This window comes from Poecilia mexicana, unplaced genomic scaffold (genome assembly GCF_051168715.1).
Source record: "Poecilia mexicana isolate PSO_F unplaced genomic scaffold, ASM5116871v1 scaffold_17, whole genome shotgun sequence".
Taxonomy (NCBI): domain Eukaryota; kingdom Metazoa; phylum Chordata; class Actinopteri; order Cyprinodontiformes; family Poeciliidae; genus Poecilia; species Poecilia mexicana.
The window spans coordinates 7,031,698-7,048,468 of record NW_028263386.1 but is presented as its reverse complement, the minus strand read 5'-3'; the positions used below and the strand labels follow the sequence as shown (position 1 = coordinate 7,048,468).

General features: G+C 36.3%; 1 protein-coding gene across 2 annotated transcripts; it reads right to left on the bottom strand.

The window, feature by feature from the left end:
• Positions 1-158: 158 nt before the first annotated feature.
• On the bottom strand, positions 159-16,612 carry miga1 (mitoguardin 1). 2 transcript variants are annotated; one of them, XM_015005599.2, is made up of 16 exons: positions 16,502-16,612; positions 15,069-15,231; positions 11,783-11,954; positions 11,019-11,143; positions 10,722-10,854; positions 10,062-10,207; positions 8,724-8,850; positions 7,715-7,815; positions 6,473-6,582; positions 4,758-4,830; positions 4,592-4,678; positions 4,406-4,504; positions 4,188-4,322; positions 4,046-4,099; positions 3,276-3,392; positions 159-2,660 (listed from the first exon to the last, which is right to left on the bottom strand). In XM_015005599.2, the coding sequence occupies exons 2-16, from the start codon at positions 15,165-15,167 to the stop codon at positions 2,442-2,444; spliced, it is 1,797 nt and encodes a 598-aa protein (XP_014861085.2). In that variant the 5' UTR covers positions 15,168-15,231; positions 16,502-16,612; the 3' UTR covers positions 159-2,441. The 2 variants fall into 2 exon arrangements, with proteins under 2 accessions (XP_014861085.2, XP_014861086.2); XM_015005600.2 differs by having other exon boundaries at positions 16,496-16,609.
• Between the last annotated feature and the right edge of the window lie 159 nt (positions 16,613-16,771).

Here is a 16,771-nt window from a genome sequence, read left to right as displayed (position 1 = left end):
TTTATTTGCTTCATTTTACACAAAATACAGTTTGCCCACAAATCTAACCTTAATCAGTCGACACCACATTAATAAATTTATATCAAGGACAAATAAACAGGAAATATTTGACTTCCAGATCAAATTCCTGCAGACTGAAATGAAAAATGAAGCTCAAATTCTTTGCAACTCAATCCAGTTTTTATTTTTTGTTTCAAACCTTTTTAAATGTGCAAAAAGTCTTTGAGTCATTTTTTGCAAATACTTGATTGCTTTAGAGAATTTTAATACACTTTGTGTACATTCGTGCTTAGAACTGATCCATGCTGCACCTTATGGGCCTTCTTCAGTTTAAAGCTCATGTTTGTCTTCACACTACTACACTGCAAAAACACAAAACCTTACCAGGTATTTTTGTGTACTTTGTAAAGCAAATATCTTTATACAACTGAAATGAGACGACTTCAAAGTAGCTTTACAGCACAACAGCTTGTTTTAAATGAATAATTCCTTAATATTAAAACAAGTTTGTTCCACTAGCAGATTGTTTCACAAGTAAAATAATCTGGATCTTTTTAATCAATATTCAGGAATTATTGACTTTAATCAAGTTCTTATTTCTTCCTGTAAAGTTACTTCTAAGTTAGATCTGTCTTATTTCATGTGTACTAAGATATTTACTCCAGAAACTTTTGCAGTGAATAAGGGAAGACAAAGTGCTACCTTACTGGGAAATGTCAGGTTTATGAATTATTAACAGCCTAAGTCGCAAAAACTGTTTTTTTTTTCATGCACACATTGAAGGCTAAAGACTTTTTACACGCATTTACCAGAAATGACTACATTATTTTGAATACTTATAGTTAATTTCAGCTTAAAGTAGCAGCTTCTACATACATGAGGTGTGGGGTGTTTAAAGTCAGACTTGTTAGAATAACATTTTATCTCCCAAAATAATGATTTACAGCAACTTTGAATACATTTCTATGTGTTTCAGTGAAACTTCTCTCTGCACGCCACACTGTGAAAATACATTGAAGCCGACAGTGACGGATGATCATGAGTAATTAATTGCTTTCATGTTAAGGCTTCTTGTGCTTATATTAAAAAAGGACTGGCACAAGTTGCTTAAAAGCTCACAGCTTCAAGATAACACGAAGGTTTTAGAGTTTCTGCGTCGGAAGGAAACAATTCCTGTTCAAGAGGCTCGTCTAAGCAGCAAATACGTCTAATATTATTGCATTGTTGGTGTTAAATAAATGTGATGAAGCCTGCAATATGTTAGAAGCTCAACAGACAACTGCAACATCTACAAAACAGACATTTTTGGCTTCCTACTGAAATAAATATGGCTACGTATCTCTTCAGTGTCAAATAAACCGCAATAAATACAACTTTATCTTACAAAGCGCAACACTTTTCCTCGGGTTAAAACTACACATTATTGCTAAGAGTAGCGGTGCATCGATAAATTGGACTAATTGATTTTGAGAGCTCAGTGATCGGCCGATACTTATTGAAGGTTGCTGAGTTGCTGTTACCAACTCGCCAACTTTCTTGCGATATTTAGCAACATTACCCGAGTGAAGTTGCCACCTGATCTTGTTCAAATCAAACAAAATCACCGTCAAACTTTTGTGCTGCAACAGTTTTCATTTGTGCCACTCATTTTACAGACACCAATAAATGTTTCCAGAGGTCATCAAAGGTCAACCAGCCAGTCCACATTTACAAAAATCAGACACATTTTTATCAATTAACTGTGATAATAAATTTTACATAGCAACGTTAATTCATAGAAATTTTGTTTGATCTCTGGTGGCTTCTGGAAACTTTTTTTTTTCTTAAATCTTTTGATGTGTTGCATATTGACCCACAAAATGAGGAAAAAAATAAAGTCCTACAAAAAAAAAAGAAAAAAGCAAACTTTCTCCAAAATATTTTTCTGCACAAACAGCACAGTTGATTTAAAACATTTCATTAGATTTTATAAATGTGGACTGGCTAGTCGACCTTTCTTAATCTGTGGAAACATTTATTAACATCTTCAAAATAATGGCAGCACAAAAAAAATGTTGCTGCACAAACAGCTTGGTTGATTGCCCCCAGTTTGAGTTTGGTTTTGTGAATGTGGACTGGCTGGTTGACCTTTGATAATCTCTGGAAACATTAATTTCTTTAGAATGATGGCAGCACAAACGCAGAGCAAACATTTGACTGTCAGACTAAAACATTTCAGTATCGGCCAATCAGGCAGAAAACTGAGACCGGTGCACCACCAGCTAAGAGTGATATGGCACTGTGAACGTGGAGTAGGCCACATCAGACGACGACGAAGGCAAACCGATCCACAAAAGCAAACACTGATCTCAGACGGTCCGTTTTACCCCTCATGGTTTGGAAAAAGTCAGAGGAAATAACTTTCTTTGGTCCAGCGGCTGGTGGATTGGGCGTGTGGCCGCTTACTGTACTTGTGCCTCCAGCAGCGCGCTGGGTACCAGCTGCACCCGCGGGCCGCTGCAGCCGCTGAGCGGCCGCAGGGCGTCGGCTCCCAGGTAGGCCAGCAGCAGGTCGGAGCGGCGGTGCAGAAGGTGCAGCATGTCCTCGGCCAGCGTCTCCACTGAGGAGTAACGGACTTTGTCCAGGTCAAAGACGTCCTTCAGGAAGTGAAGCACCTGATCCTGCAGGAGAAACGAATGAAAATGAAACCAGGTCAGGATTCAACGCCTGCAGGATAACCAACGAGAAACAAAACTGAGATCATTTTAAACAAAGTGGCAAATTATTAGAGTTGGATAGTAACTAGTTAGATTTACCTCAGTAACTTTTTGGGGGGGAAAATTACTTTTTGGAGTATTTTTACTACACCGTACTTTGAGTAATTTCAATTTGAAGCATCTCTACTCTTAGCTGAGTCACATTTCTGGATTCTCTACCCTCTGAATAAAAAACAAACATGTTTTAATCAAAAATTCACCAGACTCAGACACAGTTTTTCTTTTTTTTTTTTACAAACTGATTTCCAAACATTTTTATTTTGCCTAATTTTGTTATTTTGTAATTATGTTATTTAAATTATTTTCATCTTAGTCTTTAAAATACCAAAATTTTCACTTTGGTCAGGCTGAATCATTTTTAAATATAAAATCATGTTCTACTCAACTTGAGTAGCAATTAAATCAAGTTTTTTCAAGGACTTTAATCTCCCATAATAAGCCTTTGAAAAGAGAACTCATCATCTCTATTTAAAAGTTCTGAATGAAATCAGATACCACAGATCAGTCTGATTTTCGGACCTTAAAGAAGCAGCAGAACTCGTGCAGGGAGCTCTTTGGCCCCAGGAAGCCCCAGGCCAGGACGGGGCTGATCTGTTCACACACGGCGTAGAAATGGGCGATGAAGCCATTGGACACCTGGAAAGGCAAAAATGTTCACAACTAAGTGATATCCATTGAAATAACAGTTTTAGTATTGATGTTATGCATTAGGACAGTGTTTTTAAGCTAGGAGCCACCAGGGGGCGCTGTGGAGGATTCACAAGATGAGAAAAAAAATGGAAAAGTAAAAAAAAATCTCAAATTTTCATCATATTTTTTTGATTTCTGTTATTCAATTTTTTTTAGATAAAATATGAGTTAATATAACTGATTTAAATGATGCTAATTTTCTGATTACCAGTCAAATTAATCAAGCTAGCTTAGCAAGAAACTGGAAACTTTGCTGCTGTGGAGGAAACTACTGCAACAAGCCATGAGAACTGTGGGAATAAAATAAAATCTAATGTGATTAATATAAAATATTACCTATTTTCAAATAATCAAAAGAGGAAACTCATTAAAATTTGTATTATCTGGTAATAAAGTCATAATATATTGTCTGATAATAAAATTCAGATGGTATGAGGCAACATTTATGCTACATGAATAAAGTAATTATTGAATAGTGAATAAAAAACATTCTAAAAGTTGATGCTTCTTTACATATTTTGTTGTATTGTCTGTAGGTTTCCAAAAGGGGCCATGAAATGGAAAAGTTGGGGAACCCATGCATTAGGAGATGGTCCTACCTTCATGTGTTGTCTCTTCTGTTTCAGTACTGACCAACAGCTTGACGCCACCGCCTGAGAAATAATAATAATAAGTGATTCAACACAATGCCAGAAAGCAGTGGCGTGAAAATCGATCTACTTTACTGCAGTTTTCCCTCACCGTCTCTTTAAAGGAGCTGTTGAGCCAGCGGTTGTTGATCACGTTCTGGATCGAGATGGGAGGATTTTCCAGGTCCTCAAAGGAATCCATCAGGATGAAGTCCAGAACAACGTCGTAGAAGTTCAAATGCCTAACCTAGTGAGGAAGAGTGTGAAATATTAAACAAACAAAGAAGAACTGTGGAACAACGATGTAATAATCTGGGTTTTCGAACAAACCCCTCGTGAAGCCAGTTCCAGCTCTGTGTCTTCCCAATGATCCGAATGCTCCAGGAAGACAATCAGCTCCTCAAACACTTCCTCAAATCGCTTTGGACTCTGGAAAAATAGAAAGTCGTCCATAAGAGGAGAAAAACTCAACCATTAAATATAATTTAACACACAAAAGCCACGTTTCAGACCTACTTTTTGGGCTTTGACTATAATGGAAGACAAGATTTTCTTTCCAGTGTCAGCCAGAAACATCCTGGTCGCCCTGTCGCTCAAAATGAGCTGCCGACAAAATAATGTTTTAATATATCTGATCAGTTTTCTGCAGATAAAACTGTGAGATGATGAAGTTGGACTGTACCTCACATGCCTGCCGTACGCAGTGCAGCTTCGCCAGGAAATCCAAGTCACCAAGACATTCCAGTATCTCAGTTCTGAAAATTATTGAGAACAAAACTTCACCTAAAACACTGAGAGCAGCTGAGGTTTGTATGTACATAACAGTAACTTAATGCTGTTTCTCTGGTTCTGTAACAGTTTAAGATGCTGTAAAAATATAAAACTCATGAACACACAGTTTACTCCATTTAATAAACCCATTTACTTAAGGCTTGCACACTTCGCAATGTCTCTGCATACCATCTTTATAATTTGATGTACAAATGTTGATATATTGGTTGTACATGTTTTCTTGTGTCCCACACATGACGACAAAATAAATTCCTCATCTTTGTCACAAATAACTTGGCAGTAAACTTGATTCTGATCCATTTCAAGGCAACTGGGACGACAAGTTCGACATTGTTGAGATGACTTTCATTAAAATAATGCTTTCTCAAAACAAAAAACAACAATATGGTCAACTAAATAGATGTTAGGATTTTAATTTCTGTAGATCCAGATTTAGGAGAGATCTTCAAAAGCTTTGCATCATCATGACCTTTGCAACATTTTTCATAAAAACTATTAAATTTGACTTGAAGTGGTGAACTATGAACATGAGTTCAGTTTTAATCAGATTGAACTTTAAACATAGGGTGTGTCCAAATTCAGCACACAGACATGCAACAAAGGTTTAAAGTGTCCTCCAAATGCGACCCAGAAATTCATTTAAATAATTAAAAAGGATTGAATAAGTAATAACAAAAGCTAAGCTAGATTTTAAGCACCACTTTTACTAACTTGTGTAAGCTATATATGTCGAGGTAAAGGCGGGAATAAATTTTACAGCCACTTCAGAGTCAACAAGGACCATGCTCTCTGATGTTTCTTTGAGTTTGGACTAGAGATTGATGTTATTGATTAATGAGTTAATCTAAAATTTATTTGTTTTTACCAATTGACTATTAATTGATGTGCGGCCATTTCCTGAAAAAGCCGACTTTTCTCTTCAAAAGTCCACCGTCTTTACAACATGAAGGGAAATCTTTTTCAAATGCTTAATTGAATAAAGGCGCCCAACATGATATGTGACCATTTTTGTGTTAAATGCTGACCGAATGAACAGATAATGGTTGTTTTCTCACATTATTACACTTAGTCAGCCCTCAAAATCAACTGTGCTAATTGGCATCATGTTAAAAGTTTTTCTGCGTTATCTTTTGCGCCGCTTTCATAGCAAATCAATAGTTTTTGATTGATAAGCTGATGCTGCTTTCGTCATGCAGCTCGGCTGAATGAGCGCCATTAAGTTGAAATCTTTAGGAACTTATCTAGTGTTTGCATTTCAAAACAGAACCGTATAAAGAGCATTTTCACCCCACACGAACTCCTTTTGGACCGTTTCTCTTTCCTGTTAGCGAAAAGCCCGCCGCCATCTTTGTTTCTGTTTACCAACGGCTCCGTTTAAGGATGACCAGTGGCGCCCTCTGCTGGATGGCGGCAAAACTACAAGACTAAAATAATGTCTAAACGGACATTATTAGTTAATCGAATGGAACTAATTTTAATCTAATAAACCATTAATCGATGATTAAAAGTAAGTTGATTTTTTTTTTGTTTTCCTCTCTTGTGCTGTAAAAGAGCTGTAACAGTCTCACGGATGTACCAAACAGGCTTTGATGTTAACTTTCTTACCGAAGCACCCTGCAGGAGATTTTGCCCTCCTCAGCCATCTGCAGCGCCTCCTCGTAAAACGGATGATGTCCGAGGGGAAAAGTGTTCCTCAGATCTCTGTGCTCCGACAGCTGACCAAACACATGGTCCCAGGTTAAATAAGTAGAATAGTATTTCAGTTTCAGGTTTGTATAGTGACAACAGAAGCTGAGCAGGAATTGACTGAATATTGTGTGGCTGGATGTTATTCATTTAGTTTGTGTATGTGACCAGCTTCATTTCTGTGTTGGTATTTGTAGATATTTTCTAATATCCAGATGGATTTGTAAGGCATTCCAGTACAATAACATGTTTTCCATCAGTATATATGATCTCCAGTTTTGAATAAATTTAAAGAAATGGACAAAATGACAAAAATAAAATAAATTTCATTTATTTTTCTTAACTTAAATGCAATATTTTTCAGTAGTTTTTGAAACATTCTGGACATTGGAGTGTGAATGTGTCCCGAATAATTAGAGGATAGTCAAACTAATTGGGGTTTATTATTTCCACAAATCTTGAAAAGCAACATTGAAGTTGGCTGAGGATTTAGTGTGTTAAAGGTCTATTACACAGATTTTGTTGGCGCTTCTCGATTTTAAATCTGCTATGACTGGATATGTATGCAAGCTGCATTAAATTAAGTAAATGTTCCACACTCAACTGCAGTTAAGTCACAGACATAACACATATATTAAAACAAATCTTTATTTTGTGAATAATTGTAGCATCAAAATAGGACTAATTTTAAGAAACAAGTTCACAGATGGACTCAAACAGGGGAGTTCCATAAACAAATGAGTTTGAACAACAGTTCAGTTTATTTTTGCACTTTGCAGGTGAAGATGACCCATAGTGCCGGATGCAAAGTTCAACCCCCTACAGAGAGTTAAGGAGAGTTAATGAGTAAAGAAGATAAACTGAGTTCTGGCTACCTGCAGCTATTTGAGTCAACCTTAGACTTCGACACAAGGTTAAAGACGTTTCTGTTGCATCAAAGTCAAACTTGAAGTGCAAAAATAAAACCAAACTTACTGATACCAAAATGTTAAAAGTACAAATTTTTAAGGATGAGATTTTGGTTTAATGGAGAAAAAAAAAAAAAAACAGCATGAAAATGTGCTTTGGTGAAAACATAGTAAAATGAAATAAGTTAGTTGAATCAGGAATCTTAAGTTTTTGCTTGAGATGATTCAGGGAAAAGTTTGATGTTTTTCCTACCTCAGCTGCCGACACGAAGGAGTCGTTGGAAGCGATGCTGATGCTGTCTCTGACACAGACGTCGTCCAGCTCCTCTCTGGCCAGAAGGTCCGCCATTTGACCTGCGAGGCAGAATGAAAACATTCACAAACATTCGCTGAGTTTGTTCATTCAGTTTCCAAAAGCAGCAACATGGACGCTCTGAAGCTACTCAGTGGAGTTTATCTGTGCATAAACTCTGAAAATGAAAGGAAATACATCAAGAATAGAGAGACGTTTTCAGCAATTGGCCAAAATGAAATAGTCGTACTTCATTTTGAATATGTTGTTTCTGGACTGAACTGATCAAAAAGTGAACAAAGTGATTCATTAAGTGATATGAATTGTGACATTCATTTGTGTAAATAATCTAATTCACTTCATGATAGACATTTCTGTCAAAGTCAAGCTTTAAATGCAAAATATCAACTGATTAAAGGAGGAATAGATGCACAAAAAACAGATTAAAGAACAAACAACTGGACTGCTGGATGGATGGATGGATAAACAAACAGATTGATAAATAAATGGATAGATGGATAAACAGATGATAGAGAATGTAGGGAAATTAAATGTTGTCTGGATTGATGAAACACTGAACTGGGATGTTTTCCATTTTTTATTGCATAAAAAAGAAACAAACTGAGTACAAATGAACCAACAGAACAAAAGGTAATGAGGGTCAAAATGCTATCAGGTAGATCATGTTGATTTAGTTGTTAATAGTCTGCCATAAAGGTGAGATAAGAACGCCATTTTGTCCATCATTTTTCTCCAAAATCGATGTGTAAGCAGAATGATGGAGATGATTAGGTTAAAAAACCCAGCTGGAGAAAACATTTGGTAAACTCATATTCTCTGGGATGAACTAGGATGTTTTGCAGAGCATATTTCAAAAATAATACTGCAGAGCTCAAACAACCTTTGGATTAGGCAGACCTGGGTTATGTGCTGGCATAAAGAATTACATAAGAGCGCCTGGGTGACTCACCCTGGCTGCTGCTGCTGCGGGACGAAGGCTCCGACATGCCGAGCACGCCCTCAAACTCCCCCTGCAGGCGGTACGCGCGCTGCAGCAGAGACTTCAGCCTGTGGATAAACTCCGCGCTGATGACGTCCTGAACACAAACATGGCACAAACAGCCGACCTGTAACTTCATCATCATCAGTTCTCCATTAGACACGATGCACGGCCTATTATTTTACGTCCTCTGAATATACGTTTGGTTATCAGCTTTAAAATCCATCCATTCATGTGGCCGTTTCTCTCAGGATATTTATTTAATTCAGGTCCAAAATAGGTTTGTCACAATAAGCAATAAATTAATTAATCACATGATGAATTAAAACGGGCTCAGTAAGTTCCATTTGCATAATTTATCCTTTTCCTTCAGTCTGGTGGTTTGGTCTCAACTAGCCCTATTTTTCTGAAGGACAACTTTGTTTACAGAGACTATAATTAATTTTACTTGTTGCTTAAGTTGTTTTATTTCTTCATTTTGGATATTTAAATGTCTTCCAGTTCCAGTGTTAAATGTTCGTTAAAATTGATCAAATTACTTGAAAATTGTCTCAAATCAACATTATTGTTTATCGCAATAACTACTGGAACAATTTATCATCCAGCCAAATTAGGTATTGTGGCAGGCCTATTCCGAAACATTTATTTATTCCAAAGGGCAAATTAAATGTAGTAATTCATAACATCCATGCATCTTTAAAGAATCATTGTAGATAGTGAAGCATCCACATTATTTTACCGTGCGCAATATCAGCTTCTTTTTAAAGAACTAATTTTATGAATGGTGTTTAGATTCTTAGTTATTTTAAATAGATTTTCTTAATTGAGATTTGATTGTTAGATGTTTATTGCAAATTTCTCTCTGTTGCTGTGACACATGAATTTCCCCTTGGTGGGATAAATAAAGTGCATTTATCCATCTATGGGCCGGAGGGATCTCCAGTAGCAGTCAGTCTTGCAACGAATCTGAAGAGTCCTCTAACTGAAAACTATTGTTGTATGACTGTCTTTCATAAAACCTCCTTTTTAACACCTCTGGGATAATAGGTGAGCTTTTGAGATGGTAGTCACCTACTCCCAGTTGTAAAAAAAAAAAAGACAAAAAAAGAAAAAAGAAACTTGTTGCCACGGTTACGCATCATAACTGACACTATAAAAGGGAAAGGAAAAAGAAATACTTCCTGCAACAAAGCATCCAAAACTGGAGAGAATAATCGTCCAAACAGTCAAGAAAAAGAGCAAATCAGAGCAAACATGACAGAGCTGCTCCAACATGCAGCCAGTGAGGAAGCCGAGTTCGTCTCTCACCTCCATGCTCTGCTCAGCGATTGCATCTCCGGCTCCCGTCTTGACCGATTTGCAGCTCACAGCGTCGTCGTCGTCGTCACCCTGTCTGCTCCTGAACGTCAGCGCTTCCTCCCAGTGCTGCAGCGCCTCCTCAAACAAATCCATGCCTGAGAGAGACGCACACCGTGTTCATGTCTTAGAGCACAGCATTCCTCAGGATAAATCAATTAATCGCATGATAAATTAAAACAAGCTCAATCATTTCCATTTGCATAATTTATTGTTTTTCTCTTTTCTCTCTTTCTACGAAAACCTGGCTGATAAAAGTTTTCAGTCTGGTACTTTGGTCTCAACTATCTCCTTTTTCTTCATATTTCATTTTATTTACCATTTCTATTTTGTTTATTTATTTTAGATATTTAAAACGTCTTCCAGTTACAGTGTCACATGTTCATTAGAATTGAAAGATTATTGATCTTTTATACCATTATTAATCAATCAAGTTTATTTTTATAGCACGTTTCAGCAGCAAGAAAGTTTACATAATAAATACACAAAGTTGCAAAGGTATTTTAATAACTTCTGGGAGAATTTATCAGGCTATTGTGTCAGGCTTACTTAGGATTTGGTGCAGTTTTACCACATGGCTACAAAAATAATCAGGTTACAGGAAGTTCTCACCCATCAGGTAGAGATTTTCAGGTGTGGTGATAGACAAGTTGACGACGCTGCACGCATCAGCGTCCGTCCCTCCATCCCAACCGATGGATTCGTTTGCACAGGTGCTGCTGCTGGACGAGTTCACACTTTTTACCTGCAGACACAAAACAGGAGGCTTCAAACTACTACACAGAGTGATGGGAAATACTTGCAGGAATGAATGTTTTACTTTTAAAAATAGAAAACTATTTATTCTAACACTTCTGGTTTTCTAAGTTTCTAGAATAAAAAAAAAACTGGTGATGAGATTCGTTTTACCGAGGCAAGGCTCATCAGAGACCCGGACAGTTTTCTGTAATCTCTTGTGGTCAGAACCAGCCCAGATCCAGCTGAGCAGCTATTCGTCGAGCTGAAGGTGACGCTGATGTTTTGGCTGGTGTTATCTAAGGACATAAAGATTAAAAACGAGGATGTGAGGTCCTAACACGGCAGGAAAACGTGCTTCTACACCACGAAGGTCAAAAAAGATACAAAAAACAACAAAAAAAGGTGGAGAAGATTTGTTTGAAGTTCAAACATTTCAGTTTGATTAATTTGCAATAATTCATCAAGTTTTTCATTGCTTTTTTAAATAACAAAACAAACATTTTAATGCTTAAAATGCAAAAACAGCATTTGTTCAGTGAATGCTTAGAAAATGTATGTGCAGGGAAAAAAATACTTCAACATTAACATGTGAAAAGCTCAGTCTTCTCTGCTGATGTGTTGAGTATTTTTTAATAATCAATTAATAATTGTATAGCAAATGGTGTTATAGATTTTTTTTAACCAAGTTAAGCTAAGACTCTGCAATTTGAGGAGTTTTGGGATAAACATATTTACAGACAAAGGGTTTTTCTCCTTCTTAAATACAAAATGAACAGATTTTTGGCCCAGTTTGGCTTAACTGCTGCTCTGAGTACATTGTTTTTTTCATCAAATTACCTTTTTGGAGTCTCTATTCTCCAGTTAACAATTAACTGATTACTAAAATTAATGATTTCAGCTGCAGTCTGAATGTTAAGAGTGTCAGGAAATCTCACCATTTTCTGCGGCCGTCGGGGAGACGAACTCAAACTCAACCTGATCCCACTGAGGCGACTGGCCCTTCTTCCTGCCCTTCCTCCTTTGAAAGCGGCGAGCGAGGAGGAGGAGCGAGATGGTGCCGAAGGTTGTGGCGGCCACCAGTTTCTTGGTGCCGGTGCTGATGCTCACCTGGAGGCCAGAAAATCCCAATGATTCAACACTTTTCTCCTAAAAAGAAGTCTACACATTTTAGCTTCCAAACATGCTAATGTTTTCTTAGTTTATTCTACGAAGCACAGAGATTTTTTTCCCAAAATCAAACACTGCATGCTAATATATCACAGTAAAGTTGATTAAACTAAAAATGCACAGCAGGGTTTCCCCCAGAAAACTTGCTAAGCCCGGTGGTCCGGGTGCTAGGGTAGTCATCCATCCAGCCTGTCGCCATGTTTTTGAGTTAAAAAATATTTAAAGTTGACAGGAAATTTGAAAATATTACTTCATAATTATGTGTTATTGGAAGACTGGAAGATTAATACCTAAACACCAACTATAAAGTCTTAAAAAAGGCAATAATTTAAAAAAACTAAGATAAATTAACAATGCTAAGCCTGGTGGGACCACAAGTAAAGCCTGGTGGCCTGCCAGGCTTATGATACACTGAGGGAAACCCTACACTGCAAAAATACACAATATTACCAAGTAATTTTGGTCTAGTTTCTAGTGCAAATATATTAGTATACTTTAAATAAGACAAAACTAACTAATAACTAACTTTTCAGCAAGAAATAGGAACTTGTATTAAGTCAATAATTCCTTAATTTTGGTGAAATTAAGGAATTATTTTGATGAGAAAATAATTCTTGTTATAAGTGAAATAATCTGCCAATGAAACTAGAACTTTTTCACTAATATTAAGGAATTAACTTAAAACAAGCTCTTATATCTTGCTGAAAAGTTATTTGTACGTTAGTTTTGTCTTATTTCAAGTGTACTAAGATATCTGCACTAGAAACTAAACCAAAATTACTTGGTAACATTTTGTGTTTTTGCAGTGTGCAGATTGATTCTGCAGCCTTTCTTTCAAACGAGTGGGACACTGGAGCCTTTTTCTATCAGCTGAATCGTTCCTGATGTTAAATCTCACAGAATTGTGAAACTTTTATCACTTATGATAAGTGACTGACAATATTGTTGCATGCTGCAAACAACTTAGAAATGGTCAGTCTGACTGGATGCATAAAATAAAAGCTTTGGGAATCAGTGAACCTGGGATTTAGTTTCAGTAAAACTGCAGAACTTCCTGAGAATGAGATGATTTTGCACAAACGCTGTTGCTGAACATTACAAACGATAAAAGCTTTCAGAAAGGCGTTTTCCCACCAGACAACCCTAATCATATCAAACAAGCTTCAAGTCTCATATCAAACAAATGCTCACACCCTTTAGAGAAACACAGCAATATGTGGGTATCTAATGGAAACTACGGGACATTTCCTAAACCAAAGGACACACAGAAGCAAATGTGAAAGTAAAACCATCTAAGGGGAAAAACCCAGAAAGCTGGTTTGTTAAACTGCAGGATAACATTGTTAACACAGGTCTTAATTTACACAATTTCTTGTCTACAGCTGGCAAAAAAAAAAACTGTTTTATATCTAAGATAAATATTGATTTGCAGCCCTATGCATCCAGTAAAGCATGCTTTTCCATTTGCAAGAGAAAAGAAAACAATAAGTAATTTGCTGTTTATAATACAAACTGTGAAATCATTTTTCCTTAAATCAAATTTTATTAGACATCTTGGACAACTTCCTCTGCAGAGGTCGTAACTAATTAGATTAACTAGATTAATTAGAGTAACTGTTTTGGAAACAGCTTTACTGTATCGTTCTTTACGCGCTACTCTTAGTTGAGTAAAATGTCTGTAAACTCTACCCAGTGTGAGTAACTTCACTGAATGAAAAACATATTTTAACTGAAAATGCATGACACACAGAGACAAACCTACAGTTTATGTTGAAGTGAGACCTCTTGTTTGTACACATGCTTTGTTGTTTAAATGTTATTTTCCATCTGTCGAGCCTGTTGTGCCACTTATAGGTCAAAACGTTTCAGTAAACACTATATATTATCGCTGGATTTACTTAGATAAATATACATTTTCTACTGTCAGCATTAGTTTCATAGGTTTTATCTTAGAAATGTCTTTCTCCTTGCTTAATTTGTAATTAAGCTATTTATTAGTGCATTTAATTTTAGTCTTTGAAACACCTAACTAGTTTGAACATAACTGATTTTTTTCTCTCTGGTGCCACAGTTATAAAATATTAAATCAGCTGTTCTGATCTGTTACTCAGTACATAAGTAGCCTTTTTACAAAAATCCTTTTTACCCTTACTTGATTAATTTCTTGGACAGCTACCTTTTTGAGTAAAAATATTCTGAAGCCGTTTCCCTGATTGACAACAACTTATTTAAAGCCACAGAAATCTTTATAAAAAGGAAAAAAATTAACATTCAATGTCAGAAAACGACCGACTACATGAACTACAGGACCCAGATTCTTTACTTCATGTTCTTCAAAACGCCAAACAATGAAATGAAGAATCTGCCTTACTGTTTCTGAATTACTCTGAAAAATAATAAATCAATTTAGAACCGTTCTGTTTATAGCATTGTGAGTGTTGGACTGAAACGAATCTCTTATTTTGCAGTCATGCTGCAACTTTTCCTTTCACTTTTAAAATGAGAGTTTATAGCCAGTGGACAAACTTCACTGTGTGCAGCACAAACAGTAAACCAACAGCTGAATTTTAATCCCTATTATTTACTGATGCACGGATCAAGTTTTTCCTAACGACATAAGGTTATTTTTCCAGCAGAACTATAAACATACAAGAGAAAAACAACAGCTGCAGGAAGCCTGAATATTCAACAGAAAATGAAGGGATTTTCAGATTCATTTTTTTTATGAAACCAAGAAAATGAATTTAAGTTGCTGCTTACTGGAATTACTGTTTGAAATTTGGATATGTTTTAGTTCATGGCATGCATTAAGTGAATATACATAAACATAATTTTTCAATATTTATCATCTAAATTATCTTCCTATCCAGGTGCTGCATCTCCAATCTCTTTTTATTGAACAGTTTGGAGTTTCATGCTTCCATTATTTCTCCTGAATTTAACTCAAATCTATGCGCATAAGCTTCTAAAATATGTTTATTTCAAATCTGGACTGCAATATGATGCTGATATCTACTTGTAAATAAAGAAACACACAGGAAAACTCATGCTTACCTGTGTCAGGGAGCTGTAGACGGACAGCGGTAGGTCAACCATTCGCAAAGCTGCGGCCTTGAGAGACAACTGGGAGCTCGTCAGGGTCTCGTGTGTCATTTTGGCAGCGCTCTATCCATGACTTGGCAGCAGCTTGGCGCTCGCCGTCATTCCACCGGAGCCGCTGAGGACGACAGCAGAGGAGATTTAACCTCAAAGGGCTCAGGAGGGGATATAATGACGGCGTTATGTAAAGCCTCAGATGTTCAGTACGTGCAAATACCAAAAAAACACCATGGATGAACGGCAGTATACAGATATCACTCAATATTTTGAAAACCAGTTTCCTTAAACAGGCATTTGGACTTTATTTCTGCTAAAATATCTAAATGAACATAAAAGATAGCAACATGTTCAGGACACTATGCCACATCCAGTTAGATGAAATTACTTTTTCTGTTCGTTGCAAGTTTAACTGTATTGCCTCCTTCAGATTGCTGGGAAATTGTAACTACTTCTCTAGTGATTGATAAAATACTTCTACATATCTGTGCTTTGTAACATGAGGAATCAATAAGACAATATGCACAGGATTTTTAGAATCAAAGAGAAAAAACAGTTCAGAAAAAGAAAAAAATTATTCACAAGATTTTTCATCATTTGCTTTGGAAATCTGTATTGATCTTGATCTGTTTTTAAAAAAACAGAAATAGTTAATTATGATGGTCAGCTTTATTTATAATATTGACTTGCACAGATATATTTTTTAAACAATAATGAATCATTTCATGATGAAATGATTCATTATCATCATTTTGTAATATAACTCACAAAATGATGTTCTATTTGTAATGTAAACTTATTCCTACATTTTCACTTTTACTGGTTCAATAACGAGCAAACTGAAAAAACGTGAAAGTTGAAACGAACTATACTCTTTATTTAACATTATGCATTTAATAAATCCCTATATTTAGTTAAAAATATTGAAGTTTAATTCTGCATCGAACCTTTTTGTTCAGTGTTCTTATTATCACAAGTTTACCAAAAATAAATAGAAACATTACATTAAAACACTTTTGGAAGGTATTTAATATGAATACTGTCACTACTTTAACTATAAAATAAATCATAGTAATTAAAAAGCAATGACATTCGCATTTGCGACACTCAAAACAACTAATATGCCACACGGTTCTTTTTAACCTTTTTTAAAATATATTTCTAAAACTAAAGCTTGTTGGGTGACACTAATTCTGCAGCTGATAATGACATTAGCACATGGTCCAGAAATAATGGGAATACACGGCCTGACAGCATAGCTAAAGGCTAACTTACACCAGACTGGCTAACTTACTTAAATTAGCTAAAAATAAACAACCCCGCGGATTAATTATCGGCCTATCTCCAGTCTGGATGTTAAACGGTAGGAATATAAGACATATCACCGGTACATTTTCAGGTTCTCTCACTGACTCCGCTCCAGCACCCGGTTGTTCGTCCACTACTCCCGGTGACCTCGGTGGTTGGTAACTGACGAGTGAAGGACTCGAGCCTTGCTGCACGCATTCAGCTCTCAACCAGAGTCGGCCTTCAAAATAAAAGCACAACCTCAAGTCTGTGGTTATTTAGTGGTGTTTCTGCGCCCTCTTCTGGTTTTGCGTAGTATTGCAGTGCTTGATTCAGTCTGTTTTAAAGGGAAGAACTTCAAGCATTTCTTACAC